This window comes from Buceros rhinoceros, unplaced genomic scaffold (genome assembly GCF_000710305.1).
Source record: "Buceros rhinoceros silvestris isolate BGI_N320 unplaced genomic scaffold, ASM71030v1 scaffold3474, whole genome shotgun sequence".
NCBI classification, from domain to species: Eukaryota; Metazoa; Chordata; class Aves; order Bucerotiformes; family Bucerotidae; genus Buceros; species Buceros rhinoceros.
In genome coordinates this window covers 17,740-39,770 of record NW_010408663.1, presented here as the reverse complement: position 1 = coordinate 39,770, position 22,031 = coordinate 17,740, and the positions used below count along the sequence as shown (strand labels likewise).

Sequence of the window (22,031 nt, the reverse complement as noted above, 5' to 3'; positions counted from 1 at the left end):
TAATTCATTGTTTTAGTTGGAATTGCAACATTAACCTGCTTAAAAAGTCCCATAGATAGTTGGTGACCTTTAGTAGAACATGATGTCCACCTTTGAGTTAGTACTTTTGGTCCTCTGGATGTATTAATTGAGCATTATTAGAGTAGTGAGCATTCTTTTATGCCATGATAAGATCACATCCCTTTGCTCATATCCTGGTAATTGTTTTCAGCACATACCATGATGATTCCATAGGAAAAATAGGAGGAAAAACCCCACCTGTATGTTTTCGGTGGCTCTCTGTGTTTGGTCTTCTGATGTGATTATCTTTTGCAGCTTCCATAGTTATTTTAAGACTTGTCCCCCCATATTCTTAATCTTCCCATCCTTCAACCCCCATTTCAAAGCAATTGTGGAAAGAAAACAGTGAACCTGAGAGAAGCCCACAGGGTGTCATTGGGTACTTCAGCAAGAAGACCCTATGGCTCTTTTTCCTACCTTTCACAGATCTGTGAAAGGCTACTTTGGTATTGGTTGTAGCCGAAAAGATGAGAAAATTGTGAAGCTGTACAAGTCTGTTTTTCTGGGGGACACTACTGGCACATATATGACACCAGTGTAAGTTGGCTTCACTTAGGTTGAGGTTTGTGTCTAGCTAAATCTGTGTAAACTCATTATGCTGCCAAAATGCGCCAGTATGTAATTTATCTAAGCTTTGTTTTCATTATTTTAGCTTCCATCGTACTGATTTCCATTTCTGACAGGCAACAATATATGCAATTTACTTTTATAACAGGCAACAAGTCATCATCTGCACAGCAAAGAAGTTGTCTCATCTAGACGTCTAATTAAATAGATGTATTTTTTTCAGCTCTTTCCTTTATATCTTTGGTCTAAAGAAAACCATAACTTAACTACAATGACTTACTGGCATACTGTAAATATGTAGTATAAATACAATGAGTCAAAAGCAGAACCATGAACTATTTATGTATTGTTTGGGATAGGTGATGTGGATGTGATTTTCTCCACCCCCCACCCTTGCCACCTCTTTCTGTGTAGTTTTTAAAAAATTTAATTCATATACTTTAAAATTATGTCAAAAGAGAGGCCTCCTAAACAGACAATATTTTAGTACTACTAATTAATAATGTTTAAAATCTTCATTTTCCAAAAAGCCAATGGCTATCATTTAGTTGTCTAAACAAATACAGTATTTGTTTATTTTTCCTCCTGCATAATTTCATATCAAAGTTTAGGTGAAATGTTTTTGGAAGCCTCTTAGGGCTGATGTCTAAATGCTAGTTACAATCGCAGTGTAGGAATACTTTGAATTTCTGCTGAGCAGTATGCAAAATATCTCATTTAACTCCAATCTTAATCAATCCAGGAAATTATTAGCCCTTTTAAAAATCCATATTAAAAAAAAAAAACGAACCCATCAGACAATGGCAGAATACCCCAAATTGTAGTCATTTAAAAGTGTATGTTTGAGAAACCATTTCTGTGCAGAGATGTTAGTCGGTAGGAGGCCAGTAATGGCCTACAGGCTTGTTGGACATTTATTGAGGAATACTGGTTTAAATCAATATTAACTTCTCTGATCACCTGGTGAAAATAAGGCATCACTTAATGAAGCTTTTATTTTTCCTCAGGCTTCACCAACAAACAAAGAACTTGTAAATAATACTGTTTATTACATCCTGGATAATAAATACACAGAAAACAAAAGAAATTTGTTGAGCTTGATAATCAATTTGTCTCCTAATATAATTTCTAAAATTCATGTGGTATTACTCCTTTGTATTATTTTTAACAAAAATAATATTGCTTAGTAAGTGAACATTATATTAGAGCTACAATGATAAACCCAGCTTTCATAATTTCAATTACAATCATACAGTTTTATTCTGAGTTACAATTCAGTGTAGAGACTCTGGAAAACAAAGCTGAGGGAAATAATCATGAGTTAAATGTCTCCTCAACTATTTACTTAAAATAATCGGCTCTTCTGTAGTAATATCTGCATATCTGAGCAGTGACTGCTTTTTAGAGAAGGCAACTTGTTTCCAGCAGTGGGTTAGAATTATGTAAAATCCGATCTGATCTTGAAAAGAAAATCACAACATTTTTTTTTTCCATCAGCATTTAGCTATTCTGCTGTCTGCAGAAACGTCGTTTTCCTGAAGAGTTAAGAATATGTAGTCTTACTGAAAGCTTGGCGTTTTACATTCTTGTTATGAATGATGTCATACTCAGGAATGTAACTTTTTCAGAAGTGACCATTCGTTAGTTGTGAAAGCTTCGGGCACAATGTAATATTCCTGTTGTTTATCATTTATTTTTAATGGTGCTATCTAGATACTGAATCTGAAGTTCCTTGATTATACTTTCAGCTATTATTTATGTAAATGAATCACTAGGTCATGCATATATCTTAAGACCATCTAAATGTCGTGTAGATTCTGAACTCCTTGATACCTTTTAAACTGCTATTGAAGGAAATGATTACACGAGAACTACATATGAGTAACACTAAATGTGAATCTGGTAGAATAGAAGCATTGTGAGTTGAATACTATATTTAGGACTTCAGTTTTGTGGATGGGTAGGGATTGTTGTTCTGTCTGTGGTTTGATTTTTTCGCCCCCCCCACCCCCTAAATGCTTTTTGCCTGCAGATGAAAGCCAGAAGACGCTGATGTGGTGCCTATGTTGTCTATACAGCTGCGAACCACAGAACCCCGTGGAATTGAAGGCCAACAGCTGGATACGGGTAAGTGAATGAATCCTTCCCAGGACTGCTTTGAATTAAATTGATTGTTTAAAGGTGCTACATCTAAAGCGTAGAGACACTGTCTTGTAAGGAACTGCTCCAAACACAACTTGCATACATGTTGTGTTGGAGTATTATTACTCTAATTATAACACAGTCAGTGATAGTCTGTCATTTTAAATATTAAAAAGATGTGGCATTTTAAAGTGGGTAGTTTTGGTATCTTTTAACCTAGTAGATTACCCAAGTCTAGTAACTGTGAATAGGGAGCAACTACCACAACTCAGAAGGGAAGCAAGCAAGTGTTATTGAGAGAAGAAACTTTGAATTAGGATAAAATAAATACGGAGAAATGCCATAGATTGTTTTGAAAAGTTTTTGCTTTTGTTTAATCTCCTGCTTATGGAGAATTTGATCGTATCCAAACTTTCTTCAAAGGTGGTGACTGCGGGGAGGAGGAGTGCTTGTGTGTAGATGAATATTTAGTGACAAGGAATGATGAAACCTTAACTGTAATACCAAATTTAGGGTTTCGCATGGCACATCTCTTAATATTTTATTTATTTCCACATTGAACTTCCAAAACACATCAGCCTGTAAATAAGTTGCAGCACGTTGATGCTTAATGCCTTACATTGCTGAATAGAAATTTGAGGGTGCAGTGTTGTTGGTTTTATGTCCTTGCATTCTCTATGGGTCCATATTAAAATATGGTTAAAAATATTAATGGAATTGTTAATGTATTTCATAATATCTTATAGTTCTCACAACTAGTGAGAATGTAGCAGCCTGATTGTTATCTATATACATGTCTACTACAGCTGAAGATACTTCCAGGATTCTACGAAGTAGTTGGTTTCTTACTAGCCAACTTTGTACAAGTCAGTTTATCTAGGTATGGATGTAATACTAGGATGTACAAATTATTATAAAATTATGACATTGATGGAACTATGGAAAAGTTGCGGTCAACAGCTGAGAAAAAAATGGGAAGAAGTCATGATAAGAAAAGGTCAGGGATTGGGAAAAGTGTATGTGTGTGTGTTTTCATGTTTTTTAGCTCCTATTTGGAATGAGTTACCAAGGAATTTTCAATTTTGTAATCAGAAGGATAGTAAGGTGTTGCAGTAAATTGTGAAGGAACTGAGAGGAACGAGATTATCTTTGAGAAATACAGAGGTTCTCGTAATATCTTTATAAAAATATCCAAAATAGATAGCTTTTATGTGAAATGATAGATGAAAAAGAGAGCTAGACTCAATCATTCTCATTCTAGAATCATAGAGTACTTTGGGCTGGAAGGGATCTTTAAAGGTCATTTAGTTCAAACCCCCTGCAATGAGCAGGGATATCTTCAGCTAGATAAGGTGGCTCAGAGCCCTGTCCAAGCAGACCTTGAATGTTTCCAGGGATGAGGCTTCTAGACTGCTCTGGGCAACCTGTGTTGCCAGTGTGCCACTGTTTCACCACCTTCACTGTACAAAATGTCTTCCTCATGTCTAGTCTGAATCTCCCTCTTTTAGTTTAAAACCATCATCTCGTATCACTGCAACAGGCCTTGCTAAAGGGTTTGTCCCTGTCTTTCTTATAAGCCCTCTTTAAGTATTGGAAGGCTGTGATAAGGTCTTAAGACTTTAGAATAAGTAAATTGTGTGTCTTACTGTGTCTGTTTTGTGGGAAGAAGGATACATGGCTTATGTGCCAAGATGCACTGTGCCGAGTATGTGAGGAAAAGTTTGGAACCGGGCACAGTTCTTTGCTGTACATAGTAAAGGCCACTTTTTTGCCTTTACTAACTTCTGAAGAGTGGTGGGTTTTTTTCTTACATACCAGTAGATGGCATTCTTCTTATGACATACAGGTACACATACGTTTGTTTTGTATTCATATGTGCACAGCTTTCCATGTCACAGCATTCAAATACGTATTCTTCTAAGTGAAGGTCAACATTTTCTGTTAAAAGTAGTCTCTACTTTAGAAGCCAGCTTCACTGCTGCACAGATTGTGTGACATTATTTTGAACCTTAGCTGTCTAATGATGCTTGCACCAGTGAGAGTTCTGTGTTAAGATTCCTGAAATTTTTGGCAATGATTCAGGACACTCGCTAATATGAAAATTATTGTCGTAATCCTTTTTCCTGTGTGCACAGTCCATGCAGCTGAACTGACTTTTGTCTTTTCTTGCCCATAATTATTCCAGAATTGTGGAAGAATTCTACCTCTGTTTTCACTTGTTGTGATAATGACTAATTCTTCATATTGATTTTTTTTTTTTTTTTTTTTTTTTTTTTTTTTTTTTTTTTAGTACTTAGGGACTTTGTGTCTGAGAATCTGCGACGTTAAACATTGTACATCAACAGTTTAGAAAATGTTGTGGGTTCTGAAACGGTTACAATGAAAGACTCATCTTGCAAATAGATTTAGACAAAAGACTCAAAAAGAAACAACTGTTTCTTTCCTTCAGCCTCCTCCTCCCCTCACTGTTACAAAATTACAAATAGTATTCTGAGCACGGCGGATTTTTTTGTATTTCCCCTCTGTTTTTCCCTAGGCAAACCTTGTTATGCAGTTTTACAGAGATTCCTGTATGTCACTCACTACAGTTTTAAGGGCAAGTCATCTATTTATTCCGGAATGTTTTTAGTATGTCTGTCACCTTATGACTTGGTTGGCTTACGCCATGTTTTAATTCATTCTGTCACCTTTTCCACTGCCGGTGGTTTCAAAAGTTTATTTGCTGTAGGGTTGAGACTCTCCCCACAATGTCAGGTACAACAAATTATCCATTCTTTTGTTTCTGGTACTTACAGTGCTTTAAGCACAGCAACTGTTAGAAAGCCCGGTAAGCTGTGAAAACTTCTACCAGTAAATACCAGTAGATGGCACTCCCTGTATTACAGGATTGCCACTATGTACATCACACAAACAGAGGGAGAAACATGCACTCTCACACACCGTTTTTAAAGAGCAGGGTAATTAAGATGTTGTTGGGATTAAACTAACGGTATTAATGTTGTGCCCCTTCCCTGGTTCCATCTGCACATGTTCTATTAGAAAGGTAGTATTATGGGGTAGTTTGCCTTTAATTTTTCATGACAATGACAAATAAAGATGAGTGCTTCCTCTAAGGACAGACCAAGTTGAACTTGACTTCTGCAACCAAATTAATGAGTGTAAAATAATGCTGTTACGGAGTAAGCACGAACAGGCCATTCACTGGAAAGGGTAACGAGAAATAAAAACGGGGTATTAGCTGTTGTGCGTTGTACTTTCACGTAGGCTCTTCCATGTTAGAAAAGTTTTCCATTCTTGGTTAAAACTAAGAGCAATTATTAAATAAGTATACTTCATAAAATGGAAACAAAACCTCAAATGTCCTGCTGATATTGGTTGTCTGTTCTGGAGGCTTTTGTGACACACAAGAGATTCTGAATAATTACAGGCTGGTGATTTGTTTTATGATATTGTTTTGTTCATTATTTGGAGATTTTTAGATTATTCTTGTAATTAATGATTGGCACTTGGAATTTAATGCCATTTTAGAAATTTCATTGTTACGCAATGCAATTATTAATGTTCTTATTCATGGAAATTTTAGTCCAATTTTAAATCTCACATAGGCTCATATCCTGTGGACAGGATGGGAAATGCAGATTTCGATGGCATTTTTAAGTTGAGAAGCCATCAAAGCTGCATCCAAGAAATTCTGTATTTGACTTGTGAGTCAAGGAATGATGAGGAAGCACGTTGGCTTTCTGAATAGGAAAAGCTGGTTTAAAAATATTTCCTAGGCATAAGGGGAAAACACAAAAGGTACTGCTTCTCAAGTCTCCATTTAAGATTCTGTTTACCTAGTTTTATTTTGTATGTGCCTAGCTAAATGTACAGGGTTTTTTAGTTTTAAACTTGATCTGTCCCTTTAATAACGAAGTTGGCTAAAGAATAGCAAACATACCTGAGTGAATGTAATTGTCACAACAACTAAACTAATGTTTTTTCCATTGTTTAAGTGATAAAAGATCAGAAACGTTTGTGCCACCCTGGCTTCTGGGTAGTTCTCAATCCACTATGCAAACAAGTTTAAATATGTAATAATGGCAGTGACTAGAAACTTGTGTTTTGCTCACATAGACCACTTCTCTTGATACTCAGTGCATATGCACTCCCTGAGACTAGATCTCAGGAGGAGATGGAAACAGGTATCTGGAGGGCACGTTATTCTAGAGTGGTTTTTCAGTTACATGTAATAGAAGAAATTAAAAAACTATTCTAAGTGTTGATAGAACAGGTTAAATATCAACACCCCACCCTCTGTGTACCCGGAAGGACACACGGAAGACTCACATGTAGCATTTTGTCAAAGGCAGTGGTATTAAAACCCAGAAAAGTCAGAAGGCACCTTTCCTCTTTGTATATTTGAGATAAATTAATTGGTGTTTTAAAGTAATATTCAGTTAATTCAACCAGTAGAAGCTGGGTGAATTGTTACCTCAGACATGTATGCGAAAGCTGTACACACGTGTGTAGTGTAAAAGGGAACATAGAAGTGAGATGTTTTAGAAATGCCTAAAGAAAGTGAAAATAGTAAATTCTGTAAAACAGTCTGTAAATAAGATTGAAAACCTCCCCGGTCTTAAAAAACTGAAGGGCTGACTTAGAGGTGAGAGATCAGAGTGTGGTCAGGATTTGGAACAAGTGGTGAGTTAGAGTTTTGTCAAAAGCAAACAAAAAGGCTTGTGGCAGTCACTTGTGGCAGTCAAAGCTAAAGCATGGTGAGATGGATGGCTCGTATCATCAGAGTCAGTTAGCAAATCAAATTTGACAGGGGAGAAAAAAGAAAAATGAGCTGAAAGGGCATGCAGACCTAAAAATAGTTGGTGGAGCTTCTTGCCAGGAGCTGGGGCAGTAGACAAAAAAAAAAAAAAAAAAAAAAAAAAAAAAAAAAAAAAAAAAAATCTTCCAAATCAGAAGAGTAATACTCGAAGCGCAGAATAAAGCTGAAAAGGCCTAAATGTTCTGTGATGCTTTCCTCAAGGCTGGCTGTTCTAAGAGCACCTGAATGGTACATTTGTTGGCCGTATACAAAACCAACCCAAACCAAAACCACTGGAAGATTACTAGATTAAATGTATTAAAAGAGATTATCTGATAATGATACACAAGGAGAGACATTTCTGTTTTCTGCCAGATGTTAAACTTGCTGTAACATAAGGATTGCTCTTAGAAAAACAGAGCAAATGTTGTCAAGTTCATCCCTCTTCACAGGGAAAACTGCTTTTATTTCCTTGGCTATCACTTGGGTTAGGTACATCAGTCATTTTTGTGTCACCAGAATGTTTTTAAAAAGAAAACATTTGTGAAAATACATGTTAACGTCTTAAAAACAAAACATGTGTGAATCTGGAAGAAAATAATAATACCAAAACCCAATAGTGAATTAATATGGTCAGAAGATCCAAGCCAACTTCTGAATAAGCAGAACTACTAAGTTAAATCAAACAAGGAAAAATGCCTTTGCATAAGTGTAACATATCTGTGGAGGTGTATAGCCAGACAGATTGTGCTAAGAAGAAAAGTATCATACATGTGGATAATCTTCAGAATGCAGTTTATGCACTTAATCAAGCTGCCCGAACCATCCTTTTGAGTGTATTGTTATGCAAAACTGTTTGACAAGCATGAAAAGAGTTTGAGAAACAGAAGTGATTAAATTAAGAAAAAAATCAGAGATGGTATCACTGCACACCTGTCAGTTACAACAGGAAAATGCTGCAGTTCATATCATGGGCCTGATAAAAACATGAATGAGAACTCCTACTCTTTCACTGGCCTCAGCTGATGCAGTAAAATGTTTAGATTTTCTTTTTGGTGGAAGTCGAGCTTCAGCTGAATTGGTAATAAACCAATTGTGGCCATTGAGGAAAAAGGTCTCAGTAGAAATTGAGTGTTAAAACACTTTTCAACTCTGAATATAGCATTTGCAAAGGTAAGTTCAGACCTTGGACAGAATTTCTGTTTTCTGGAAAATCCAAAAAGCAGTTGGAAAAACTTCAGTGAGGCAAAACTTAGGTGTAGATGGACTGTTTTAATTCATGTAAGATCTGAGAGTATTCAAGACAGCAGCTGATTGAGAAGACTTATTAGTGGCATCATGTGAGGGAGCACCAAGGGTAGGCTGCTCCATGGGAGAAGGTGAGCCAAGATCCAGAAGTGACTAGAAGGAGGTGTGGCAGTGGCTTTACACAGAAATGTCTCAGTGGGACCAGAAGAGCAGGGCAAGTCTAGTGACAATCACCAGAGTCAGTCATGAGGCCAGTGATCACCTGGCCAGGTTCACAGTGATGAGGCAGGTCCAAGGTCAAGCTGGGAAGTTACAGACATGGGTCAGACTCCAGAGCTGCAAGGTGCACAACCAGTCGCAGACTGTAAATGTAGCTCAGGCAAGAACCCAAAGCCTTGTTTGCCTATTCTTAAATGCAGTTCCCAAGTGAAACCAGAAAGACCTAGCTTCTTACAGCTCTTGCTCACACAGCACTGTATGACAGCTGGCCTTGAGCACAGGCAGCCAGACTTCCGGGAAAGAGGGGTAAAGAAGGTACAACTAGATGCCTGCTTTGTTCGTAGAAGTTTTCCTAAGGCATTTGGCTGTTGTCAGAGACAGGATACTAGCTAGACAAAAAGATACATTTATGGTCATTCTGCTCCTGTGTAACTGAACTTGCCTTGTTTCAAACATACTATGAAGTAATTGCTAGAGGTAGCATTAGGGGGTGTAATTTGAGAGTACAAGAATGTAATTTCAGAATACTAGTTCAGAGGGACACAATAACATAGTTCTGATTATTGCTGTCAGTTTGAGAGGGCGAAGGGAGGGTACTGCAATACTCTGGTAATTTCTTTAAACATTTCTTTAAGACTTGCCATGCTGGTTCCTTTAAAACTCTGGAAAAAATATATTAAAAGAGAAAAATAAAGCTTATTTGCAGTTTTAAGATTTCTTAGTTTTGACAGATGTATTAGACTGATCTCCATTGCATATGGCATGATACAAAGAAACCTGTTAAGGGTTCTTTCAGAAGTTGAAATCGCCAGTCAAATCAAGTGAGAATCCACTAAAGCTGGATAGGCATAGATTTATTTCCTTTTCAGAAAAATAGAAGTACTTTGTTTATTGCTCGTTTCTCAGAGATAACGTCCCTATAAGATACTATATTTAATAAAGATTTTTTCCCTAATCACTTATTTTTAATAGCCATAGTGTGTTCAGTTTGATGGCACCTGTATTGCTCTTCTGTATAGTATATTAGTAGGCCCCAAAGAAGTAGGCTTTTTTTGACTCCCTCAGAGTGGCAGCCTTCTTTGTGAGGACTCCCCTGCTCCAGCATGGGCTCCTCCACAGGCTGCAGCCAGGACTCTTCTCCACTGTTGATCTCCAAGGGCTGCAGTGGCTCATCCCACCATCTCACCATGGGCTGAAGGGAAACGGCTGCTCTGGTGTGCCTCCCCCTCTCTTTCCTCACCGACCAGGGTGTCCACATGGTTGTTCCCTTCATGTCCCAATCCTCTACCAAACAAAAGAGGTCTCAAAACCAGAGGAGGTCTCAAAACCTGCCCAGCAGGTTATCTCCTCTTAAATATGTTATCACAGAGGTGCTGATTGGATTAACTTAGGCCAGAGGCAGGTTCGACTTAGAGCTGGGCCAGCTTCTTAGAGAGACCATGCAAGTAGCTCCCTCCCCAACACAATATCTAATCCACTCAACCAGCTTTTCTGCATCCAGAAATATCCTTTCTCCTGTGATAGTGAGTCCTGTAACGTCTGTCAAGGGAACCTGTTTCACTTTAGTTTAGGTAGTTGTTAAGTGGTCTAGTTTTGGGCAAGGAGACAATTTCACAGTCAGTGAACATTTTTAAAGTTTTTGTTCTCCTGTCAAGAGAAGTTTGATAATAACATTTGAAAATTCAAGGCTGTTGGTAATCCCTGTCTGCAGAGCATCCTAACCAGATTATAATGGGTAACATTTTTAAGTATTTTGCATAAGTAAAAAGAATGATAAAACACAGTTTTCTCTGAGCTGGGCAGTAGATGATATTGTGACTCATCAAACCCCATATTAATCATTTCTTCTTGATTTTAAGGAAGTATCTTTATGATACAAGATTATGAGCTGATTTCCTGAAGTGAACCATTTTGCCTCAGTAATGTACAAGAGATCCTTTTGCCCAGAACTTCTCCATATCTTGGTCTATTACTGTTCCAGTCCTCATCTGTAGGTCAGAGACTGATAAACCTTGTCCCATATACCCCTCTTCCCCAGGGTCAATGGCTGGTTGGTTCACATATCTTAGTCTCTTCAGGCCCAGCTGTAGTTCCTGTCTGTATATTTGGCTCAGATTCACTTGGCTGTTTTCTTATACAAAACTCGTGTTTCATATTTCTTCACATTTAGAAACATTTCTGTTATTCTCCCCATTTATTTTATTTGCTGAAACAAACATGACATAGTGCTTATGTGAAGAAAATGTTCATAAAGATGGTGAGTTCTGTTAGGATATACTGTAGGACTGCAGAATGATTCAAGTGATCCAGGCACTCTCTGCCAGAAATTGGGCCTTATTCCAGTATATGTGGAACGATTGCTTGAAGTTCTGTTCACGCCTTCACCAAATGATAGTCATCTTGGAGGCTCCCAGAAACAATACCATCCTTGGCAGAATGTCTTTTTCTAAGACAGCTCCAAGATCCTCTAGACCAAAATTTCCCACAGTACGTATTTGCATTCTGGTAAGTATTCAAAAGAGAGAGAAGGATTTATCTCTACAGTGTGAAGAGCTGTTGTCTGTTAAACACCGACTTCCTTGCCAACCTCTTTCTAGTAGGAATTATTAGGTTGTGTACTCCCTTTCGAGATCACACATCTATCTACCACAAGGTAGGGCAGGGTATGATATGCTCTTTCTGCAAGACATTCACTTTTCCTTGAATGCCATTTAGACGGAATAGATGTCTGTATGCCAGCACATCTCAAAGAACTGCAGCTGCATGCTGTTCTGTATTTTTTAGAAGAAAAGGAATGACATTATTGGAGAGTATGGCCATCTTAAAGAACTTCTTGTTTTTACTATTGTTGCTTATAAGTGTGGTTTAGCATAAATTAGATAATTGAGATTTAAGGAGACGGTGTTCTGTCTCATTTGTCATTCCACAAGGGCAATGGGCCCCAAAACCATTTGATGCAGAAAAATTATTAAAATAAAGTTGTATGTAAAATAAATTATGTCTCTGAAATAAGAATACTGTATTAATGACATGTATGGGTAATGCGTCTGTTAAAAGGCTTATGAATTACTAGAGATTGTACTGAGAAACACACTTTTTCCTCCTTATCTAGACATTTTTGAAAGAGGGTTATTAAGAGCTGAACTGAGATATTTGAGTTAAAATTATCCACACACTTCACCTGCTATTTATTATTGAGAAAGTTAGAAGAGAAATAAATAATCTGTGTCAGAGCATAGATTTTAGCATGGTTTTATTACAAATAAAACACTTGAACCTTTGTTTTTGTTGTTTCCCTCTTCTAAGGGGCGAACACTAATTTTAGTAATGTTCAGACTAAGATGAATAACTAGTTGCTTTAGACTACTTCTTATCTTTGTGATAGTATCACTATAATATTTTACTGTAGTTAGCATATGAAATGCTCAGAAGGGAATGCCTGTTTAAGAGGGAAGGGGAGGTGTGGAGTGGGGGGATCTGATTTTCCCTAGCAGCTGTGGGAACAGAGAGGTCTGTGTTCCAGGGGGCATGCATCCAAGAGAGAAATGGAAAATGTTAAGTCTCGTGGAGGCCAAAGTAGTTCAAAGTTACTTAATCACTTTCTGAGACTCACTCTTGTGGTTTTAGGGATCTTATGGCTTTTTTGGTATGTTTAGAAAAGAGGAGTTGTCACTCCTCCTCTAACCTGTGCAAATAATCATCAGGAACTTTGACCACTGCGAAGACCATAGTGTATTCCTTCAGATGAAAGACATCTGATGGTGATTAAAGTATGTATCTTGTTTACACTTTTCCTATTAATTTTTTCAGTATTTTTCCCTGGCCCTTCAGGACTCTTTGTAGCACTTTTCCTCAGTCACTATATATAGAATTTACCCTTGCCTCTGATCATAGCTCTATGTTAGAGGAGTCTAAAGACATTTCCTCAGAAAATGGTCCTTGACTTTTTTTCATTCAGCCTTGCTTTTGGTACATCCTTCTTCCCTCCTTTGTTAGGCAGTGGCACACTGGTTAGTGTAATGCTTCGTATTTATAGCCAGGGACAATCTGTGCTTTTCACAGAGGCGTCTGTGCAGCCAGTCCTGACAAAATCTTGGAATGGTACTAGACTGCCTTATGAATTTAGTAGGGAAGAGTGCAATAACAGCTATGTGTTGTGCTTTCAACAACGGCATTGTCCTGCTTAATGTTGTGTGACAGAGCTCTGAACAATACCAGGAGAATGCCTGGGCTATCAGTTTTGAATGTTTTTACTGTTTATCGCAGAGATCAGTGTTTCAAATAAGATTTTCTGCCAAGAGAACTGTTGCTTATTTTGATGGCTAGGCCTGATTTTATAGTTTTCAAGTTACTGTAACTATGAATTTTTAAACATTCTTGAAGAGAAAGGGAGAAGTTATAATGCATTTTAGTCATAGGGTCATCAGAAGTGTTCAATGTGTGTAATCAACCAAGTGACAGATGGAATTGTAATATTTCAGTGCTCTCTAGATACATGTCTAAGCCACAATTGTGCTTTAAAAATATAAAGTATGACTTAACTCGTTATAAAGACATGGGGTGAAAGAGCAGTGTGTCAGGCTGTATTTTTTGATAAGTAGATTAAAATCAATGTTTCAGTGGTAGATCTGCTTTTGCTGTGGCCCTGGCTATACTATAAGGCAAAATGTTTCCATAAACTTAAAAGAGAGCATTTAAAGTATCCACTTTTCGAGCCATTTGTGTGCATTAAAAATAACTTGCTATTCATGTTCAATGGCTTTATTGAACAATGTAAGGGGACTTGCCACAACAGATGCAATAGATTATAAGACTGCAAGTATAATAATTACAGCATGGAGCAGACTTTACTGGCAGATAGAAGAACGCAACATTCTCTTTAATCATAGTGCTTCCCATAGTGTGGGTGGCCACAGGCTGCAGACATTTCAGTCAATCTCTTCTCCACGCAGCAGTGGTTGTAAAACAGAGCTGAAGTAAACAGCATTCCACAGACTTTTAGGGATTTTTAATTTTGAGAAAGTATGACTTCCCTTTGCCCCTCCTTTTGGCTGCCTGCTTCTGTCAGCCATAACCATATAGGTCATCCTTCCTACAAATCAGTTATGCTTGAAGTAAATAGTATATAAGGGAATATGTTTAGACTCTTTAAAAAAGTTGGTTGGGTTTTTTTTTTTTGTTACAATACATATTACTTCAAAATCTGAATGTTGTGTTGTTTTTTGGCAATAAGAAGTAACCTCTGCACTTTTATTAAGTTCTGTATAATGCTTAATCCTTCTTAAAAAGCCTTTCATCTTCTTTGTTTTCACTCTTTTTTTTTTTTGTTTGTTTCAAAGCTCGGTGCTGTTATACTGTTTCTCTAAAATCTTTTACTGTCGCTCTAGCCATTATCACAGCACTCTTCCTCCAACCAAAATGAAGAGGAACTTCTGGTTCTTCTACCTGGCAGTCAGCCAGTTTACTGCTTTGGAAGCTGATTTTACCTCCTTAATGTTTGACATGTACTCATGTTGAAACTTGGTTTTCATGGAATAGATTTAAATGGCTAAACTTGGTGTCATGTTAATACTTACACAGTGTTTACAAGCCTTTTTGGAGTATGTAAATCAGCTGCAGTTGAGGACAGATACTGTAATTCTATTATATAAGTGTATGGACATGAAAGGATAAATTTTGGTAGACGAGTTTTTGCATCGTATTTAGGCATATGTGGAATTAAGCATGTAAATGATCCTGAAAAAAACAACTTCCACTGGGTAACTGATAGTTGAAAGTCAATTTTCCTTTGAATCAAAAGAGAAAGCAGAAGACCGTTAAATGAGATATATGCACACTTTTAAGGTCTGACATCATTAATTAGAACCCAATGTCTTATTGAACTCCCAATGTGGTATGGAACCTTTCAACTTTTAAATTACTGTTTATAATCTGTTTTGGGAATCAAGTCTGCTTGTTTTGTAATGTGTCCCGAGAGAGTAATCAGTGAAAAAGGCACTTTTCTCCATCTTTTGTGTGATTCGTCTCCCAGGTTCCAACCTGGAAAGGGAGACGGGCTTCTCAGAGGTGCCAGCCCTCTTTATTTCTGTCCCTGGTGTGTACGTCCTGTGCATACATAAAATGCATTGGACCAGGGATGCAGTCGTTTCAGAACTATTATTGTTGAACATTTTTGTTCAGCTGCACCAGCTGCTGAAGTGTGTGTGACTGTGCTGGGTACACATTTCTCCCAGCAACACTTGATTAAGATTTGACATTATCTGCCTCTTAAACTTGCTAATGCACAGTTCTGCCTCTAGTAGGTTAAAAAACAAAATTCTTAGGTATGGATAGCATAGGTTGCTTCTAGGGGAGGAGGAAGATTGCAGTGAAAGTTGGAATTGACTGATAAATCTAAGGTAAGTAAGTAGTTGATACAGTGGTAATATATATTTATACTTTATATACCAAATATAAAGAACTCTAAGAGGATATGTTCTAAAACAATTTTATTCATAAAGGTCAGGAGGGTGATTGACTGTGAAGAAATTTTCATACAAGAAGAGATTGGGGCTGGCTCTTTTTAATGAAGTGAGAGAACATTTAAGAATGAAGATGGGTTTTCTTATACAGCACGTAATCAATTTCTGATACTTACTGTCCCAAAGTTTTACTGAGTTCACTGACGGTAGTATTTTGTTGTCGTTCTTTCAGCTTTGGAGTCAAGCAGAGGGATTTCTTGGTCATATCTAACCTCTTGAAGAGTAGACATCTAAACTGTTAGTTAGTCTTCTCACTAACTCCTTTGTGAATCAACTTTCTAAACTGATTTTGACCTTCTCTAGTCACCTATAGATAAATGTGCTGGTAGGGTGTAAGAGAATGCAAGTATTACCATGTTCTTCTTGTTTAAAATAGTGTGATAATATGAATAGGCTGGGGAAAAAAACAGATCTCTCGTCTTTTTCAAATAGATAATGCTTTAATTATGCCAAGCTAACATGAATATAAATAGTATCTTGGCTTCTGGACCAAAAGCTAAGTATCTCAAAGAACAAAATGAGGAACTAAGGATTCTGCTTTCCTGCAAGTCTGTTTGAGCTTTAACAACAAGTGTCACAATTTGCTAGCCAGCTGACATTTCTCAGAGCACTTTAGTAATGCCAGGTGGCTCTAATAAATAATGATTTGTCACTGACAAACAAAAAGAGGTCTCTAATGGAGAAATTCTATCGACATTAGGTATTTTTGCTCAGCCTAGTACAATTAGTGACCAGCAGTTGTTGCATCACCATTATGTTACTGAAATCGGGAATAAATCTCTTCACACCAATGTAGTATTAAGTAGCAGCATTTCTTTATTTACAGCGCCGGATGCGTGGGGGATATTTCCGCCTGTCATGCATGCTGTGTGCTAGCTCATCCAAAGCTTATATCACCTGATTACATACATATTCATTATTTTTCCTGGAACAGTCATATGTATTCATTCTGCTACTTGGAACTGATTAATATTTTTGCATAGTCATTATGCATGCTGCCTGGGCTCAGAACGGCTTTCATGGTGGTGTCTTAGAGAACCCTAGTGATGTTGAAGAGGTGTCTCTTGATGTCCTGTCCATGAACTCCTTTTCCCATATATGGTTGTGAGTTGGCTTTATAACAGTTTGCCACAGTTTGTCAAGATTTATGCTGGATTCAACCGGCCTGTTCAGTTCCTTCTTACCTTTACTGTGCCATCCGCCCCTTAGGCTTCCTCTCCTCCTTAGACCATTCAGTTCCGCCATATCTCTGTTGTACAGACTGGTATTTTCAAGGTAACATAACAATTATAGGCATATTTTGTGCTTTTTTGATAAAAAGTTCAGTGAACTTTTTTCTCCTGTTTAACAGCCTGATATTTATGAACTCCAGCCCATTTCTTCTGAATATCACCCTAGGTTAGGTGTACCTATTGGAAGTATAAAAATCTGACTTGGAGCATATGCATTTATTGAAACTGGGAGTATTGTTTCTTTCTAGAAATTACAGAACTCATAGATTTAAACTAAAAGTGAAACAATTTTATGATGTATCCACTCTTTCTAAACTTAAATTTATTCATCCCAATGAATAATTTTTTTCACATAATTTTTTATTTGTGAATTTAAGGAGTTCTTCTCTGTGAAGCTGGCATTTTGGCTTTTAAGAATTGTGGAAGGAAGAGGGAAATTAATTCTAAATCTCCGGCTAGTTAAACCAGAGGGAGGGGAAAAAAAAATTTACGATTGACTCTGGTAAGGCTATTGAATTTCCTTTTGTAAGTTAGTGTAAGTGTGTGCTTTATTTCAGCAGCAGAAGTCTCCCTCTTCTTTAGTTCAAAGAAAATAACACTTTCTAGGTGGGTGTTTCTTAAAGATAAAGGAGAAAGAAAAGAGAAGGAGATTTGAAACTGCTTTTCCTGTTTGAGGCCAAGAGTAGTCTCAGATCTTGCCAGCCCCACAATTCTTAAGCTTTTTTCTTATGATTTCCAAGGGTTTTGTTAGTGATTTGCAGATGGAGCTTAGGCTTTGGAACTCATCCACTTTAAAGTTGTGTGGTCTTAGCCACAGTAGTAGTGCAACATGTTTTTCCTATACTGGTTTCATAGAAGTTAACTGAATTTGATTTGCTGAGGGAACTACAATGCAGCTTCACCTTCCTTCCCCTTCCCGTAATTCTCTTTCGTGCATGTCATTTGGAAATTAGAATCAGGTTAATGCTGAGTTGTGTAGAATTATGTAACATTCTTCTTGCATTTTAAGAAACAGGTAGATTATAAGCCTAGTCTTTTCAATAAGCTACATGTATCAGCAAGATTACACAATTCATAGCATACATTAATTTCTAAAGAAAAAGCTCATCTGTCTGAATGGAATTTTGAGGTTTTTCCAGTTAGGTTTTTCTAGTAGGTTTTCACGGTCCTTTTGTGTATTTTTCCCATTATTGCTTCTTTTAAAAAGCAAATTGCAATTACAATTGTTGAAGTGAAGTTAAGGAAATTGGTCTGATGTATGAGTGCTTGAGCAGTTTTACTGCAAACCATGACTGAAGGTGAGCCTGCTTACGTGCTTCAAGCACAGAACATGGTGAAGGGCTCTGCTGCATCGTTCAGTGTGGAGAACTTCACAGAATCTTTGTTTTCCTATCTGGAAGTAGGTGAAAAGCAGTTAAGTCTGTGCATCTGGCAACTTTAATTTTGTGAAAGAGTAATATTATTCCTGGATGTATTCTTTTAACCTTAAAGTAATATTAACCCAGTCAAGTCAATTATCTCTAGGTTTTCTGTAACTTGATCACATGCTTAAAATGGCAAGACCCTTGTCTCTGTAGGAGCGTTTAGCAGAATAATTTGTTTACGATCAACTAGTCTTTCATGTTTCTGAATGGAGATTTAGATGAGGGCAGATGTCAGATTGTCATTCCAAGTGAATAAAGAGAAAAATGAGAAGCCCCAGTAGATCCTAAACATGTACTTGTGGCCAACAATTTTATTTAGAGTGCTGGTATAGAATTTAGCTAATGAAAACCATCCCATAAATGCATGTATCCATAAACTGTACTGAAACAAAAAAGCTTCCTGACAGTAAATGTCAGAAAGAAATATTGGAAGAAAATCCCTTCCCACCCTATACTTAGGCACTTTGGCCCTGATCCAGTAAATTACTGAAGAATATTTTAAGGTTTCTTAAATTTAAGTTGAAACTGAAGTGATTTCTTTGTGCAAAACCTCTTGAGTAGTTACTGGAATAGACTTGAAGTGGTAAAGTGGAAGGTTAAGTGGTTAGTGACTAGCTAATCATTGAAATGTATTTGTGTGCATAGTATAACATTTCATCTGTTTGAAACGTGTTTTACCCGGTTTTTATTTTTAATGCAGAAATTGGAGATTTTGATTAGGTTATGATGGTAAGTGGTTAAGGAAATTTTTTTACTAGTTTAGAAAATACACTCTCATTATATACTGATAATAATTAAGTTGTTAACAAATATATGTCATATCATTTCCCCTAATTTATACACTGAGATTTTTATAAAACGTTGAGAGAACAAAATGGTTTAGAATCAAACAGTAGTTTGAAAGCTTCATTATGTTTAAATCGGTTTTACTGGCTTATTTTCTTTAACATTTTAGTTTTGGTTTGTGGAAAACTGATCTTCTGTCTTTTCCTAGAACTAAGGAGCAAGTGAGCAGTAGGCAAAATTAAAAGTCACAGACTTTGTTATGAATGGATAAATGTGTGGAAATAATATGAATTCTGTTATGTCAGCATCCTACTCACAGAACTGGTTTCATAAACGGCTGGTGTTGCGACAGTCTCTAAATAAGCGCGCTGCCTTGTCAGTTACAGATCAGCCTCTATGATTCTCAAGAACTGGCTGTTTATTTCATAGTAAAAGGTTTTTAAAATAGCAGACCTATTTGTCTTTTACTGTCAGTTGTTTAATTGGGAGGGTATGGGGCACAATAAAACTCTTAAATTTTCAGGCAGGGTTTTTAAGAAAAGAATACTAAAAAATATCTGCAGGAATTTGGCTTGGACTGAGATTTTGAAAGCTAGCAAACAAATGAATTCATTTACATTAAAACAAATCAGAGCAATGTGTATACCTTGCTTCCTGAGGACTCTGTTTAAATAATTTAGGAATTAATTCGGGGTGTTAGAAACCTACCTATTTGAAGAGAGAAATACTAGCCATAATATAGCATTTCTTTCTAATAGTGATTGGAAGTATTATCTAATTTATCATTAATGTTGTAATCAGTTACAGAGTTTTGAAGTATTTTTGAAGCCAGGTCGGAAACATAATTTGATCTCTTGTCTTCTAGACCTGTTTGGAAAGCAATGAGCCATCTGACTGTACAGGGAACATTTAAGAACAAAATTGGAGCACTCTTGAAATCATTGCGGTACAAGAAACACTCATTCCAAAACCTGATAAAAGGCAAAGAGGAAATAGCACTTACTTCTAATGCTTCCCCTGAATAAGATTTTAGTTTTTCTTGTTACACCTGCTTTTTCTTAGCAGAGCTAAGGAAATCTGGTTCCTGTTGAAGCAGATGGAAAGGTCAGAAATAAACCTGTTACTTGATCAGATTTCAGAAATTACCCTTGGGTATCTGTGTTGTGCTTATTCCAACAAATTCACATAGATTACAGTTTTCCGCAAAACGTCAGTAATGATCTCTTCTCAAAAAATAATGACGCTCTGTGTTTTCAAGGAGAATATACTTAAGAGAAATATCCTTTAGGATAAATGATAGAACCTTCTCTTCTATCTCGTTCTACCTGTCATGTTGACAGACGCATCTGCCCTGGTGGGCAGGAAGAGCCCACCAGCATCACTAGGAAGTCCTAATCAGTATCCAGTTTGAATGGCTTATCCCAGTGAAACCATCCATCTTTCCTCTCCACATGTTGCCTCCCTTGATTTTTTCATATCGGCTTCTGAAGACATTCAGAATCACAAATACTTTGGGTAGAGTATGTTGAGAAGTTTCCAGAAACAGATAGGTTTATCTGGTTCCCCATTCCAGGTTCCCCTGGAATGTCTTTGAAACTGTCCTGACTTCCAGGACAGTTGCTACACAAACACAGTTACTAGTATGAAACTTGTCATGTGATCCTGTAATAAAAATCAAGTGCTATTTCTGCGTTGATGTAAAATTTCAGAGGTACTTGTGCCTTTACTTCAGGCTCTTGTATTTTTCCCCATTGACATAAGCAGGAAGGTATTTCCTATTATGGAAAGAAGGGGAAAAAGCTTCAGAGCTTTTGGATCCTTGCTTAGTAAAGGCTGTATCAGAAGACTAAAGCCCCTCCTCCCCCTTTCTGGAGTTGTGGACACTAGCTAAGTTGGTATCTGTCCAGTGCTGTGCTGCTTGCCTCATCGGAGGGACAAATTGTGCTCCAGGAAAATAATTTCCAGACTTTCACAGATGCACGCACTCCAAAAGATGGTTGGCTGTGAGAAACAGACTTCATGGAGTAACTCAACAAATTCCTTGTAGCACGCGGAAATCAGCGTTCATTTCTTAAAGAGCAACATCAAAAGAGTTGGCTTAGCTTAATTGGAAAGTGTTATGTAGGAAATGTTTTTCAATTGCTTGGTGCTCTCTAGATACAGGTGGACAATAACCAGGGAACACAGTGGTTTGTTTTCTCCATTTGTATTCTCAGAATTCCTTAGTTTCAAGTCTATTCTCATTCCCTCCACTTTTTCCTGAGTGAATTAATAAGGGACACCTTTATAGCAAATCTAAACTCATAGTAGTAAATGTTAAATCAGGCCCCCTCTACTACAAAACTTGGTAGATACGAAGCACTCTGTTTACACTGATAAATCATTTTGTGTCTTCATGCAAATGCTCTAGGATTGTCTTTGTTTCTGTCAAAGATACTACAAATCTCTGTGAAGCAGTGAATGTTAAATTGAATTAGCTAGAATATTACTTGGTATAAATTGCATCAGTAAAATAATGCCACTGGCAAGGTTATTCAAGGAAGTTGATCACTGTGAGTGCTTTATGAAAATTCATTAATTCAGTTCCAGGCTGAAAGGGATGTTGCAGAACTTTAATCCAAGGCCATGGGGATGGATGTTATTCTCTTGCAACCATAACCGAGATTGTTTCCTTCCCTCTTCCTACTTAATCAACGGTTTGGAAAATCAAGAAAGAAATACCATCTACTGGGTTTGGAATTGGTCCTTAGAATTAATTAGTTGCCAGTTACTGATCTGTCTGACCCCATGAATCCACACTGTGGCTTTATAAATGTCAGGTTTTTTCCTTTTCCAAAATGCTTTGTGGAGGTTTCATGCAGTAGTGGAACCTATTACTAGTTTGGAATATCACTATAGCATTCTGTAAGAACCTTTGTGAGAAAATCTCCTGAAAAATTCTAGACTTGTCTGCAGTAGCTTCTGAAAGAGCTGATTTTAAAAGTGAAAGGAGAAACTTCCATATAAGAAAACAAGGTTTTACACTCAGTTTTGG

The 22,031-nt window shown here is 37.1% G+C and overlaps 1 protein-coding gene across 1 annotated transcript in view; it reads left to right on the top strand.

Annotated features, from left to right (window-relative positions):
• Positions 1–22,031, top strand: part of FANCC (Fanconi anemia, complementation group C) — a gene marked incomplete at its 3' end in the record, with an annotated part of 40,232 nt that overhangs the window by 4,686 nt on the left and 13,515 nt on the right. The window contains exon 3 of the mRNA XM_010134932.1: positions 2,660–2,754. Within this exon, the coding sequence (XP_010133234.1) occupies positions 2,660–2,754 (95 nt within the window). The remainder of the gene's footprint in view (positions 1–2,659; positions 2,755–22,031) is intronic.